The sequence below is a fragment of the Halichoeres trimaculatus genome, unplaced genomic scaffold, assembly GCF_033239565.1.
Source record: "Halichoeres trimaculatus isolate MK-OKI-2021-1 unplaced genomic scaffold, fHalTri1.1 fHalTri1_scaffold_6, whole genome shotgun sequence".
Classification (NCBI taxonomy): domain Eukaryota; kingdom Metazoa; phylum Chordata; class Actinopteri; order Labriformes; family Labridae; genus Halichoeres; species Halichoeres trimaculatus.
The window spans coordinates 25,489,309-25,502,019 of NW_027437184.1; the positions used below are offsets into that span (position 1 = coordinate 25,489,309).

Here is a 12,711-nt window from a genome sequence, read left to right on the forward strand (position 1 = left end):
AATAACATCCGTAAACCATGGTTGAACTTTATTTTGGCGGAAATTCACCGGAAACCACCAGTGGCCGTCCTCCGTGGGGAAGGAGGGTGTGTGACAGCTGAAACAAAGGGGAGTAACCCTGTTAGTTGGAGTTTTCCCTGTTACTTGAGATGTCGTGCAGTACTCAGCTCATTTTACGCACGCTGACTGACCACAACAAGCTCACGGGCACGTTACGTAAGCGCGCAGCTACAACAGGCTTTAAACAGAGGCTGTGAAGCTCCAGCTGGAAACTTTTCCTTCGCTGCTGAAGCGTCTGACACCACCAGCGTGTCTTTGACCACATTTTTAATCACATAGTGTTTTTTAAACAGTCATGTCATCGTACAACAACAGCTTGTGCTTAAACGAAGCCAGGAGAGTGGCGATTTTCGGGGGGACTCACGGGAACGAGATGTCAGGCGTGACACTTGTCAACCTGTGGGTGAAAAACAGCGCCGAGATCCAGAGGAAAACAGTCGAAACCAAACCGTTCATCACCAACCCGAGGGCGGTGGAGAAGTGCACAAGATACGTGGACACGGACCTGAACCGAGCCTTCAGCCCGGAGAACCTCAGGTAAACACGGGTGAACGTGGGGCTGTCATGTCCTGTCACTTTGTCCCTGCTGCTTCTGCTGTGTGTTGTTGTTACTGTGAGCTGTCATACCAGTCGACGGAAACTGTCATGGCATGAAACCACAACAACAACAACAACAACAGCACGTTCATTATGAAAGAGGTTTTAATTTCAGGTGTTTTTAAATATGTCACGAGCTCACTACGGTGTAATGACGTGAATATATCTACTGTACATGGCACGTGCACACCTACACAACAGCTCTGACCTTGTTTGGGTGGTTTTTGTGTACATTTTGTCCCGAGTACAGTTTTTCTTTATTGAAACCTTTAAAAAATAAAAATATATTTGTTGCCATTGTTTGTTCCTTGAAGTTTTAACGTTATATTTTAATATAAAATCTTATTGGCAAAAAAAATCGAGAGAATTTTATTGAATGCAGCATCTGTGTGTGTTTTACAAGGACCATGGGTCATGTCTTGCTAAATTACCATAATGTCATATAAAATAATAATGTTAATATTGGATCGAGGGCGAAGCAGAAAAAGAGGTCACACTAGACCTTGTGATCATCAACAGCGGAAAACACGCAGATATTCCCCCCAAGTTGCCATTGTCACAGGTTGTGTGTTTACCATGAGCTGTCCTCCCTCCTCCTCCCCAAAGCCCCCCTTTGGCTCTGTGCCAATAACAGCAGAGCAGCGTGTCTTCCACCCCCCTCCTCCCTGGCTTGAGCCAGCAGGAAAAAACGTGAGCAAAACGTGACTGAGCTGCAAATGAATTAAGACTCTCTTTTTTCCCCTCTTCCTTTTTCAAATCGTGCCTCTTCGTGTGCACTACAGCGGAAAGTAAAGTCTTACGCAAACGCTGGCTCATGGCTTCATTGTGCATGAACACACAGAAGCCTATTTACTAATGTGGTTGGATAAGAGCTATCCATTATACATATTTCATCGTTTGAATCCCATAATGACACTCATGATGTAATTATGGCTCTGCTGTGCTTATACAGTTATCACCACAATACTTTAACATACATTTATCTGCTTTGGCCCTTTGAAGATATTTAAATTAAAAGTAGGAAAAAAATATTATTTTAGTTTCATTTAGGATTTTTCAAGTTCTGGTAGAGTTTTCCATCAGATACCTTAATATCTTAGTTGGCTCCCATTGGATGAATAAAGGACAAATAGACTTTTTGTTTACATTAAATTACTGAGCAATATTGCTGATAGCTCATATTAAACTGCACATTTGAAGTCACTGCCTCCCACTGCCTTATCAAGGATTTGTTTAATGGTCTTTAAAAACCGTCTTACCCCCCTTCAGCTAACACGGCCTTTGGCCTCTGTCAGGCAACATATAAGAAGATTACACAGAACTTAAATAGACTGACAGCTTTGCTCTGCCTCTCGTTTACTGCCTCCCAGTTGAAGATGATGTGTTCACCAGCCTTGCTATGTTTATGGGAGAAAGTGCAGAGAATACCAAATGTTTGCTTTTGTCCAAATACGGTCTCTAATGAAAAGATGTGAGGCTGCTAAGACAATATAGACAGTAGAGGTGCTCTGCCGCTGTAGCACGGAGAATGTCCTGGACTGGTGGTTATTTTGAAATGCTTCAAAAGAGCTGAGAGAGAAAAAAAAGGGTTGTTTTGGTTGTCATCCTCCACTCAGAGAGAGATACCTGTCAGGAGAATAAAAACGAAAACTTGCATAGAGGGCAAACAAACTTATGAAGGGTGCTGAAGAAAAGACATTCAAGGTTTAGGGAAAGTATAATTTCATAAAACTGCAGAGTTACTGTATTCTCAGATTTAAAACAATGTTTTTAGGCAATAGTTTGAAAGGCTGTTAGCTAGCGTGCTAACATTACTGCTGCCTTTGTAAAATTAGTATTAGCTAGTCAGTATAGTTGGCTGTTATTAACAAAGTGAGTCAGCCAATTTTAGTGTTTTTTGCTAATATTATTTTAAGCTAGCCCGCTTATATTACTGCAGCCTTTCACAACTAGCTAAAAAACAAGCTAAACATTACAGTAAGATAGTATAGTTGTAAGGCAGTTACCATCAAAGTCAGCCTGCCAATCTTACCGTCAGTTAGCTTTCTAATTTTACTTATTGCTTTTTAACATGACTTTGCAAGCTGATATCATTGTTAGGCAGCTAATCTCAAAGTTTACTAGCCAGTCTTACTGTTAGCTTGCTAATGTACAATTCACTCAACAGACGTGCTAATCCAAAGTGACGTACTTCAGAGAGTAGAGTATGTAACTATTACATAGTTTATACAAATTAAATAAAAATACACTGTTAAGTATAAAAGTTAAGATATTATATTGTGAAAAACCATCAATATGCTATTGTCATGAAGCTGTTACTAATCTTAAGATGCTAAATGTTGATTTTCATAAAGCAGCGTAATTCTCCTGATTTTCACTTTCGATACGTTTTACAGATTTACACAAAATCAGAGGTAGTTACTGGGAGCGACTGTTGAATTCCTTGTGTTAACACTGTTGGTTAAGCCCAAACACAGCAGTTTAATGATATATCAGCATTTGAGCTCCATAAATACTGATGGTCCCCCACAATAATAGCACCCTCTGTTAAATTATCCTCAATGAAATTCTTGTGTTGCACTTCAGCCTGTGTTTAACTTGCTTTTCCACTTTCACCTCACAGTTAATGTGTTAACTTCCAGCTGTTAAATCTTTTAGTTACGGCTGATACTGAGGTGAAAGTTTCATATAGAGCATGCAGGTCATGCAGACAGCCCTGTGTCAATTATTAACATGCTTTATTGCTCATTGTCAGCAGATTTGTCTGATAAGCTGTAAATGTGTCGATACCTAACCTAACCTTACTCATGTATCTGTGTGTCCTGCAGTGCCCCAGAAGGAGATGACCTGCCCTACGAGGTGCAGAGAGCTCAGGAGATCAACAGGATGTTTGGGCCCAAAGGCAGCCCTGAGGCCTACGATGTTATCTTTGACCTCCACAACACGACATCCAACATGGGCAGCACTCTGATCCTGGAGAGCTCCAAAGACCACTTTAACCTGCAGATGATGAACTACATCAAGGTGATGGCCTGAAGGGGTGTGGAACATGAACCCATTAGTCAAACACAACAGAAGACCCCATAAAACTATGACAGGGAACAGAGAGTATCACCCGAGGTTCTCTTTGTCAGCTTGTTTGATGTTAAAATGCAAAGGACAAACAGCATAAATTAGATACATTTACACCTACAGTCTGTATGTCTCATAATGTCTACTTTTAGCTTTTTTAAAATCCAGATTTAAGATTTTTTTCTTAAGTAATGTGATTCAAATCTTGTTAGATTTAATCTGCACTATAATATACAACACCAGAGTTTGATATGATACTGATACAACTCCTTTAAGATTATGGCACACAAAAGAAGTTCAAAATTCTTGGCACACAAAGTGAAAACTTTTTTCCCTCAACCTGCTTACATTGCTGGAGAAAGAAAATCCTGCAAATCTACCAGGCCACTTGTAGAAAAAAATGCACCAGTTAGGTTTCCTAGAATAAGAAAAAAAGAAGAAATCTAAGCATCATTTTTGTCTTTAAATACATTGAAATGAGACACTTTTCTGGACTTGTCAAGTGAATGTGACTCATATTAAGTGTAATTGACCTTTTTTCTAGAAATTAGACATAAACACTTGCTTGGATTTCAGTTTTTGCAGTGTAGCTTTGTTGACCTTTGAGTGTCACTTTTAGACATCTCCCCCAACTGAAGGAAAAATAAAGGTGTTTCCGTCGTCTTTCTGCCACATCATTGTGTGTGTTGAGGAGTCAAAGTTTTACTAAGAGGTCAGAGAGGTAAAGTTAAACAATAAAACCTGTAGTATACCTTTACATATTAAGTAAACTCACTTTAAGGAGCGGTGAGCCAATAAACCAAGGGAATGAAGGGTTGTCCTAATTGTGATACACTAAAATTTAGCTTCATGGGCATAAGCAAGAAAAGAATCAGTCCAAGATGTTACTGGTTTTCTTCAGTTTTTGATCCTCAGTAAAAAAATAAAAAAATAAAGTCAGAGAACAACACCAGGGAGGGAAAGATCAGCCAAATGCAGCATGCTGCTTGTGACATCAAGCAATAGGGGTCATGAGAAATTTGCTGTTGTTGTTTTTTTTTTACTTTCAGAGACACAAAATGTTTCACAGGGTAACAAAACACCAATCACTCGCTCTCTCACACACAAAACACAATGTCACCAAAGATCAGATGTTAAGTGACTCATTTCTGAAATGTTTGTCTTTAGAGCACTTTCCAAAAATGTGTCCTTGTCTCCTGGCAGAATCGAGCTGAACTTTACTTTGTAACTCCGGCACATTGCTTTTTCTTTTGTATCTTTATCTTAGCAGTGAAAAATAGTGCATCTGTTAAAATCAAATAACGACTGTGTCTGGACTGAGGCAATCCAAACTTGTCTCCTTCTCTTGTCAGTTTAAAAAGATAAACTTCCACTTGGTTTCATGAAATTTAGGACAGTAGTATTTCTGCAGAAGCCCGGCTGGTTAAATTAAGTGAAAGCATAGTTTTAGTTTTGAGCCAGATCTGCTGTTAGTGCTTCTTTATGAGTTTTTGGATGTGCTCTGAATTTTATTTCATTTCCTGGTACAGAAAACCAGGCCAGTCCTTTTATTATAATTCTACTAACAATATCTGTGACTGTAATATTTATGACAGTGGCCCATAATCATGGATATTAAGAGAGGTATCACATAAAAGCTTGAGCTGAGATTAATTATGTTCCTGCTCTGTGCTGCCGCATTATTCACTTTAAGGTTTTCATCAGACCTTCAGCTGACACGCAGCATGTTTGTGTCTGCAGCTGAGATCTTGTTTGTGTGCTGTGTGTCACAGAAAGCCATCGCTCCAGCCAGCTGTCTTGTTCTGCTCAACGAACATCCTCTTTTGAAATATTCCACTTCACGCTCTGTTGCCAAGCACCCAGTGGGTGAGTCCCTCAAGACCTGCCAAGTCACTCTGGGGACAGTTTTTTAGATGTTCATGAGTCATCCAAATCCCACAACCTGAACTCTCTTATGCTGTGACTGATTGCAGGTCTGGAGGTGGGTCCTCAGCCTCAGGGGGTTTTAAGGAGTAACATCTTTGAAGCTATGAGGATAATACTGAAACATGCCCTGGACTTCATCGAGCTGTTCAATGAAGGTAAGCACACACATCAGTGTAGCAGAAACTTTTAAACTAGACAGAAATCATGAAATGTCAAAATGAATGAAGAAATTAGACCTAAATGCATGACTAGCAGACACGCCGGGTTTTAAATTCCATTTTGGAAAAAGCAAAGTACAGTACACAGGAAATCAAAATTACATCAAGTCACAGCATCCACGCTGTGAGAAAAAAGGCTAAGCCACATTTACAAAAGACAAAGATCAGGAAAAAATCTGGAACGCTGACTCAAAGGTACAAGACGGACTGGCACAGACTGAAAGAACACTGAGACACCTGGGGAGAGGAGATAACAAGACACAGGTGAGACACATTAGGGTAATCAATGACGTGCCGGAAGCCAAAAGACCTGGAACAGACGACAGAGTGGTTATCAAAATAAATCTGAGAGCATAAGACGTGGAACATGAAGAAAGGAAAAGAATAATCGGTGTAAGTCGTGAGGTTTAAAGAAAACAAAAAATCCACTTAAGTAGAACCACTGTAATAAAGAGTGTTTATGTGAAGAGTTTACAAAGTTTAGTTTTGATTCTGATGCAAAACGTTGCAGTTAAAGTTCATGATCTTTGTAAATTTTGATTGAACTTGGCTAAGCCCTGATGTTTTAGAAAGTTATTCCTTACATAATTCAGTTATGATGAAGTTGCACTGGAGTTTTTTGCCTGTTTACATTAAACTTCCGCCTCATTTGTGGGCCAACTTTAACAGCCACAGCTGTTGGGTGTTGGATGTTACGTTTCAGGCCATCTCGAACGTAGCCGGGTATTATACATGCAGCCGGTAAATCTGCCAAACCCATAATGGGCAGTGTTTTTCTGACGTAAACTCCATGCCAGCCAATCAGAATGAGCCTTTGTCATTCAGCCGTGACGTTTGAGAACCGAATGCTCTGTTTACCAGCGTCCACGCGAAACCATGAAACCGGAGTTTTCAAAAAACGTCACTTTGGCCTGAGTTTTCAGAAAACATTGTTTTTAGTGATGTAAAGCTACGGTTTTGTGTGGATGACAGGCTTAAATGTATAAATATATGCGGTTTCCCAGCTAGCAGCCAGCTATAAGATGGAGACATCTTGGAGAACCACACTCTTACTTTATGGGGATGGGCCCAAGGTATTTGTTCTAAACAGATTGGTTGAGTCTTGCGCCCCACTTCCCCCATTTTCTGTCTGTCTTCAGCCGTCCCATCTAGAAAGCCTCAAAGAAAAAGTTAACAAGATAACAGTCAAGAGCATCTCATCATCTGTGTGCTTACAGTGATGAAGAAATCAAAGCGTTTAGTAGGTCACAAGTGAACAAACAAATGAAATGAATCATTAGTTGGCAAACATTTGATAAGTCTTCTTCAAGGGGAAACATTGTTTATCAAAAAAAGATGAAGCCAATGTGGAAATGCTAAAAGTTGCAGTTCTTTGAGATTCCTCTTGAGGCTGGCTGCAGAAAACCAGAAACCACATACAAACCTAGCCAAATAAAACAAAAACAAATGACTATTACAGCATCAGAAATCTATTTAGAGCCTGGTTCAGAAAATAACTCAGGTCTGAAATGTTTATTTCACTACCAGCACACACTGTATGGGGATGAACTTTTTTCTAACTCAGCAGTTAAGAAGATATTAGGATCACAAGTTTGTCCAATCAGAGGCGCAGCTCACGTCTGGGACTATGGTTGTTAAGAGGGAGGCTCAAAGCCCGCCTCATTTCCAATATGGCCCCCATAAATGATTGACTTCATTTCTTTGTTCAAGAACAAATGGGTTTAGTCGTGGAGACTACGTCCATATATTATACATTATTATGGTCTGACTAACAAAAACAGGAAGCCGGACTCAGTTGACGGTCATATGCATCATTGTTGTGTGCTGGGCCATAGAAATGCCAGTCAAACCATGACGCTCCAAGCAAGCGTAGTGAGGATGTTCTTGTGAATTTCAAAGACTTCTCCATGTGAAAGTGGTGGAACATATGGGCCAAACCATTTAAAGTTTTTCACAAAAGACAAAATATGAGAATATTCTAAAATTGTCCCTGGGCTTATCACCCCTGGTCACAGGCTGAGGGGGCACCAAAAGTTCCCCAACTTCAAATTATGAAAAATATTGTGTAAAAATGTTATATTTGCTTTGCTGGTTATTTTTTACACTCAAGAGAAACATCAAGAAGTTTCTGAGGCCAAAGCAGTGAAAAGAAAGAAATGAATGCCTTTCACAGTGTGCAACAAAAGTATTAAACTGTCTTTGTGAAGTCTTGCTCTGAACGACTGGTGTTATGATTCATAATGTGTTACGTAACAGAAAAATAAGTTGTTTACAGTCTTCCTGTTTGTCAGCGTCATACTGACAGGAAACATGTTGGGACAAAACGCCCATGGGTGTCCATCTGATTCATCCAGATGTCCAAACTCCTCTGAATGCATCTGCCTCATTCTGCCCTTTTTCCACCCTGGAAAACAACATAAATGGAAGGTTTTGGTGCAGGACGGCCTGTTCCTCCTCTCTTTACGTAAACCAGCGTTCTGTGCCAACCGTGAGGTGCTGCCGGCTGGTTTCCCCTGACTTCCTCTGAGGCTGAATGGGTTACTTGTTGGGAGCTGGTCAGTCTCCCTGTTGTTAGCCTCTGGCTGCCAATGGTGTGGTAATCTTCTGTTGTGGGGCCACCGTGGTGTGGATGAATGCTCAGCATGGTGATGAATCGGTGTTCCTGCGCTTTGAAGCGGGAAGAAACAACTTGTTCAGCTGTAAGAGGTTTAACAGTTGGTAGGGCTCAAAATGACTTACTCTGAAAAAGAACAGAGGATTGTGTGAGAAAACCTTTGTGGTGGTTGTGTGGGGAGCATTTGTTCTTGTGCTTCTGAGCTGCAACTTGAATATGAATAAAGCTCCATGGTTTTACACTGTGGTGGTTAAACAGTTCATTTGGGAAAAAAACAAAACAAAAAACTGCTCTTTGTGTTTGCTCCAAGGGAGTGAATAAAGCTTCTTGGACACTCTGTGGCACCGTCCACTCAGACCAGAGGTAACCTTGTTATGTAACATTATGTGAGATGAATTTGGCGAGACAAGACACCCCAGAGTTTCCAAACCAAACAGCTGATTGGTCACAAATATGAGTAGCGTTAGCTCCTACTGACAAATGTAAATCAAAAACTTGTCGCTATGAGGAAATTATTGTTTGTGTTGATTTTGGCGCCCCCTGTGGACGAATTTGTGCCTCTAACATTTTACTGATCTAGTCCTAACCATGAAAATCTGCTCCTGCTTCAGTGTCATCTGACAAATAATCTCATCCTGTTGTGTTCAACAGTCACATTTATCACAAGTGATACATTATATAACTCAACCAGATCTACTCTCATACATACTTTGAATTTGTTCTGATATATAAATATTAATATAAGCACAGTGAACATGGTAAACATTGTACCTCATTACAGTTTGTAAGCAGAGTCACTGAGCGTGTTAACCTGCACACAGAGCCGTTAGCTAAGCCTCACTGAGCTTCAAGCTTATTAAGAATGACTGAACGTACTGACTGCTTGTGTCTGAGTCTGACTGACCTCAGACTTTTAATATGTTAAATAATTTTCAAACTGATTTTCTCTGTGGGGCAGTCCGGGTATTTACAAGAATTACACCAAATCCCCAACAAATAACAATCTCTGAGGATGCACATTTTTGTTTTTATTGCTTTTATGCTCTCCAGTAAAAGCCCTCAGAGTGGCATACACTGCCTATTTAAGAAACCTTTATTTGTTTGATATTATAGCAGAGAGAGCTCACTCCCTAGGCTTTCTTTCACACTTCTTAAATTATGTGTAAGGCAACAATCACACAGCTCTAAGGCTATTAATGAAAGCTTTGTTAAATTCCTGACTCTGATTGGTCAGATCTCCTCAACATCAACAATTAATCTTAAATAGCAAGAGTGTGCCCGGGGACAACCAGATCACACACGTCATATCAAATCAATCCATGGAAAGAAGTCCGGCGCTTTTATAAAGTGTATAATCTCACCTCTTGACAATGTGAGGAAAAGTGCCTAGAGGCAACATGGAGGATACTTTTAATTTTACTCTTGTCTTTATTTATTTGGAGAGAACTAACTGAACAGTTACCTCCAGTGAAAAGAGGAGAAAAACAGGTGAAAACTAGCAAGGGATGTTGAAACTTAACAAGGAGCAGAGTCAAAGAGACTTGGATCAAATTAAAGTAAACAGACTCATGTTGATTCGATGTGTTTCCAGGAGAAACTAGGGTCTTGTCTCATCCTGTCGATCATCAAACATAATCCCTTGAGTGTTTTTACTTGATTTTTATTGGCACTACAGCCTTGTAACTTTTGAAAAGTTTTAACTTCAATACCAATAAAGTATTTCTTTCTATATAGACTCCTTTAAATGAATATTGGGCCATCACATGGTGGAAGTCAAATAAAGTGCTGATGAAGCATATTATCGGTTTTTATTCTTATCCTCTGGGACTGATCACATATGATATGACACTCTGGTATCATACATGGGATGTTACTTTAGTGAATAATTGTTTTGTTTTGTTTTGTTTTGTTTTGTTTTGTTTGTTTGTTTGTTTGTTTGTTTGTTTGTTTGTTTGTTTGTTTTAAAAGTGCCCTGTAGGAGTGTAGATGGCCTATGGTGTAGGTCACACTCCATGAGGTTTGCCCTTGTGCAGGTGGCCCGTGTTCAAATCCTGCCTGTGGCCTCTTTTCTGCATGTCTCTCCCCACCCTCACCCTGTTTCCTGATTTATCCACTGTCCTCTCTACTATCCAATTAAAGGCATGAAAAGCCCCAAAAATAACTTGAAAAAATGGCCTGATTTTTTTCTGTTTCCATGGCTCCAAAATCCATCCATTCATTCATTTATCTTCTACAACTTATCCTCCCTGTGTTCCGGGCCACAGGGAGCTAAAACTTATCCTGGCTGTCTTAGAGAGAAAGCTGGGGTACACCCTGAACTGCTCACCAGTCAATCAAAGGGGCTGATGCACAGAAACACACAACCTTTCACACGCTAACACCTTCGGACAATTTAGAATCACCAGTTAACCTGAAGTGCATGTTTTTGGGCTGTGGGAGAGGAAGCCGGAGAACCCGGAGAAAGCCCACGCAGTCACGGGGAGAAGACGCAAACTCCGCACATGCAGCTCGGCCCCAACATGATTGTCTTTTTTAAACCGTTGAAAAAACCGTTGAAACAACACAACAAGAAGGAGTCCATTTAAAGCTAGATCAATCTGGATAGGGAGTTAATCCACTGCATTGTGTTCAGTGACGGATGAGTCCCCTGCCCTTTGTACATTCATAAACTTAAATGCCTGAAAATTTGAATAGTATGCTTTTTTTTTCTCTTTTCAAATTTCATTTTCTACTTTTTAAAAAATCCCCTACCACTGGAAATTGTTTTTCCTTGCACATTGAAAACAATATGTTTGCTTAGGATGCTCACTTATTTGTGATGTTGCTGTGTGTTTCAGGTGTGGTGTTCCCCCCTTGTACAGTTGAGGTTTTCAGGGTCTCGGAGCGTGTTGATTACCCCAGAGACGCTAATGGAAACATCATTGCGATGGTGCACCCCAATCTGCAGGTAAACAAATACCACATTGCCCCTCCTCCACTCTCTGGTACACACACACACACACACACACACACACATATATATATATATATATATATATATATATATATATATATATATAATGTGCTCTCTTTGAACAATAAATCTGAGTTAATCCACAAGAGTACATTTTGGCTTCATGTGAGAGTATGCTATTTGAATATGATCAACACACCCAGGTATCTTACTGTGTCTCTGTCTCTGGTTCCTTCTTGCTGTTGCTCCAGGACTGTGACTGGGAACCACTGAACCCTGGTGACCCTATGTTCCAAACATTTGATGGAAAAACCATCCTCTACCAGGGCCCGGGCACCGTCTATCCCACTTTTATTAATGAGGCAGCCTACTATGAAAAGCAACAGGCGTTTGTAACCACGAGGAGAGAAACTCTGGTAGCGAGCGCAGTCAGAAAAGTGTGAAAGCTGATCTGTGAGGCTAATAGGGATCATGATTATACAGCTGTTTTAGCCTCATGGAGACTCTGTGTATAGATTTTGCACTTTGTTCTGTTAGAAAATGACAGACGTTTTCTCACGTAATGACTAGACACCATCTTTTACACACTGCTTAATTTTCTATGCCTTTACTATCTGAGAAAATTGATTAACTATGCAAAGAATAATTGCAAAGAATCACTGTGAAAGTCTTTGGTCTGAAGACTTGTACATTGCTGTAAGTATTTATGATGTTGTTATTTTAAGAGTAAATCCTTTAGGTTTATGGGATGAAATGGATCAGCAGAATTATCTGTGGCTTGTGAAAAATTATACACACTCCATCTACTTCTCAGGACAGCCATCGAAGATCATAACCTGTAACTTCTTGAACCCAAACTCTACTTTTCTGTCTTTTTCTTTTCAACATTTCTTTGTAACATCTTTGAGAGGGTGTTTGTGGCCTTTTGATTCTACCGACCTGTAACTCCTGTGGTTTCATCTGTGGTGCTGTCCTATCGCTGCCTTACTTGAGATATTAGTGAAAATTGCACACTAAATTTGGAGTGAAATTTGTAAATGATATGTGTCTGATAATAAGATATTATTTTGATAAGAGACGTTAAATGTTGTGTTCCTCTAAACACATGGGATGCAGTTTAAAACAGGTTTTATAACAATAATGATATATGTGTCTATTTTGATATACTTGTGCTGTATGTTTGGTTTGATGTGATGTTTAATACTTGTTGAATCACAGGAAGCAAATGCACCGTCTAATACTTTTATGTCTGTTGTCTCAAACTATGTTGG

The 12,711-nt window shown here is 39.9% G+C and overlaps 1 protein-coding gene across 1 annotated transcript; it reads left to right on the forward strand.

Annotated features, from left to right (window-relative positions):
- The first annotated feature begins 4 nt into the window (after window positions 1-4).
- On the forward strand, window positions 5-11,998 carry aspa (aspartoacylase). The gene is made up of 6 exons (XM_074671653.1): window positions 5-597; window positions 3,486-3,681; window positions 5,502-5,595; window positions 5,703-5,810; window positions 11,325-11,434; window positions 11,692-11,998. The coding sequence occupies exons 1-6, from the start codon at window positions 356-358 to the stop codon at window positions 11,881-11,883; spliced, it is 942 nt and encodes a 313-aa protein (XP_074527754.1). The 5' UTR covers window positions 5-355; the 3' UTR covers window positions 11,884-11,998.
- The last annotated feature ends 713 nt before the right edge of the window (window positions 11,999-12,711 follow it).

What these genes read in the sequence shown, in the direction of transcription:
- aspa (XM_074671653.1), top strand. Translation starts at nt 356, where the DNA reads ATGTCATCGTACAACAACAGCTTGTGCTTAAACGAAGCCAGGAGAGTG. An exon ending in TGTTGCCAAGCACCCAGTGG is followed by an intron (nt 5,596 to 5,702) that starts GTGAGTCCCTCA and finishes GACTGATTGCAG; the next exon opens with GTCTGGAGGTGGGTCCTCAG. An exon ending in TGGTGCACCCCAATCTGCAG is followed by an intron (nt 11,435 to 11,691) that starts GTAAACAAATAC and finishes CTGTTGCTCCAG; the next exon opens with GACTGTGACTGGGAACCACT.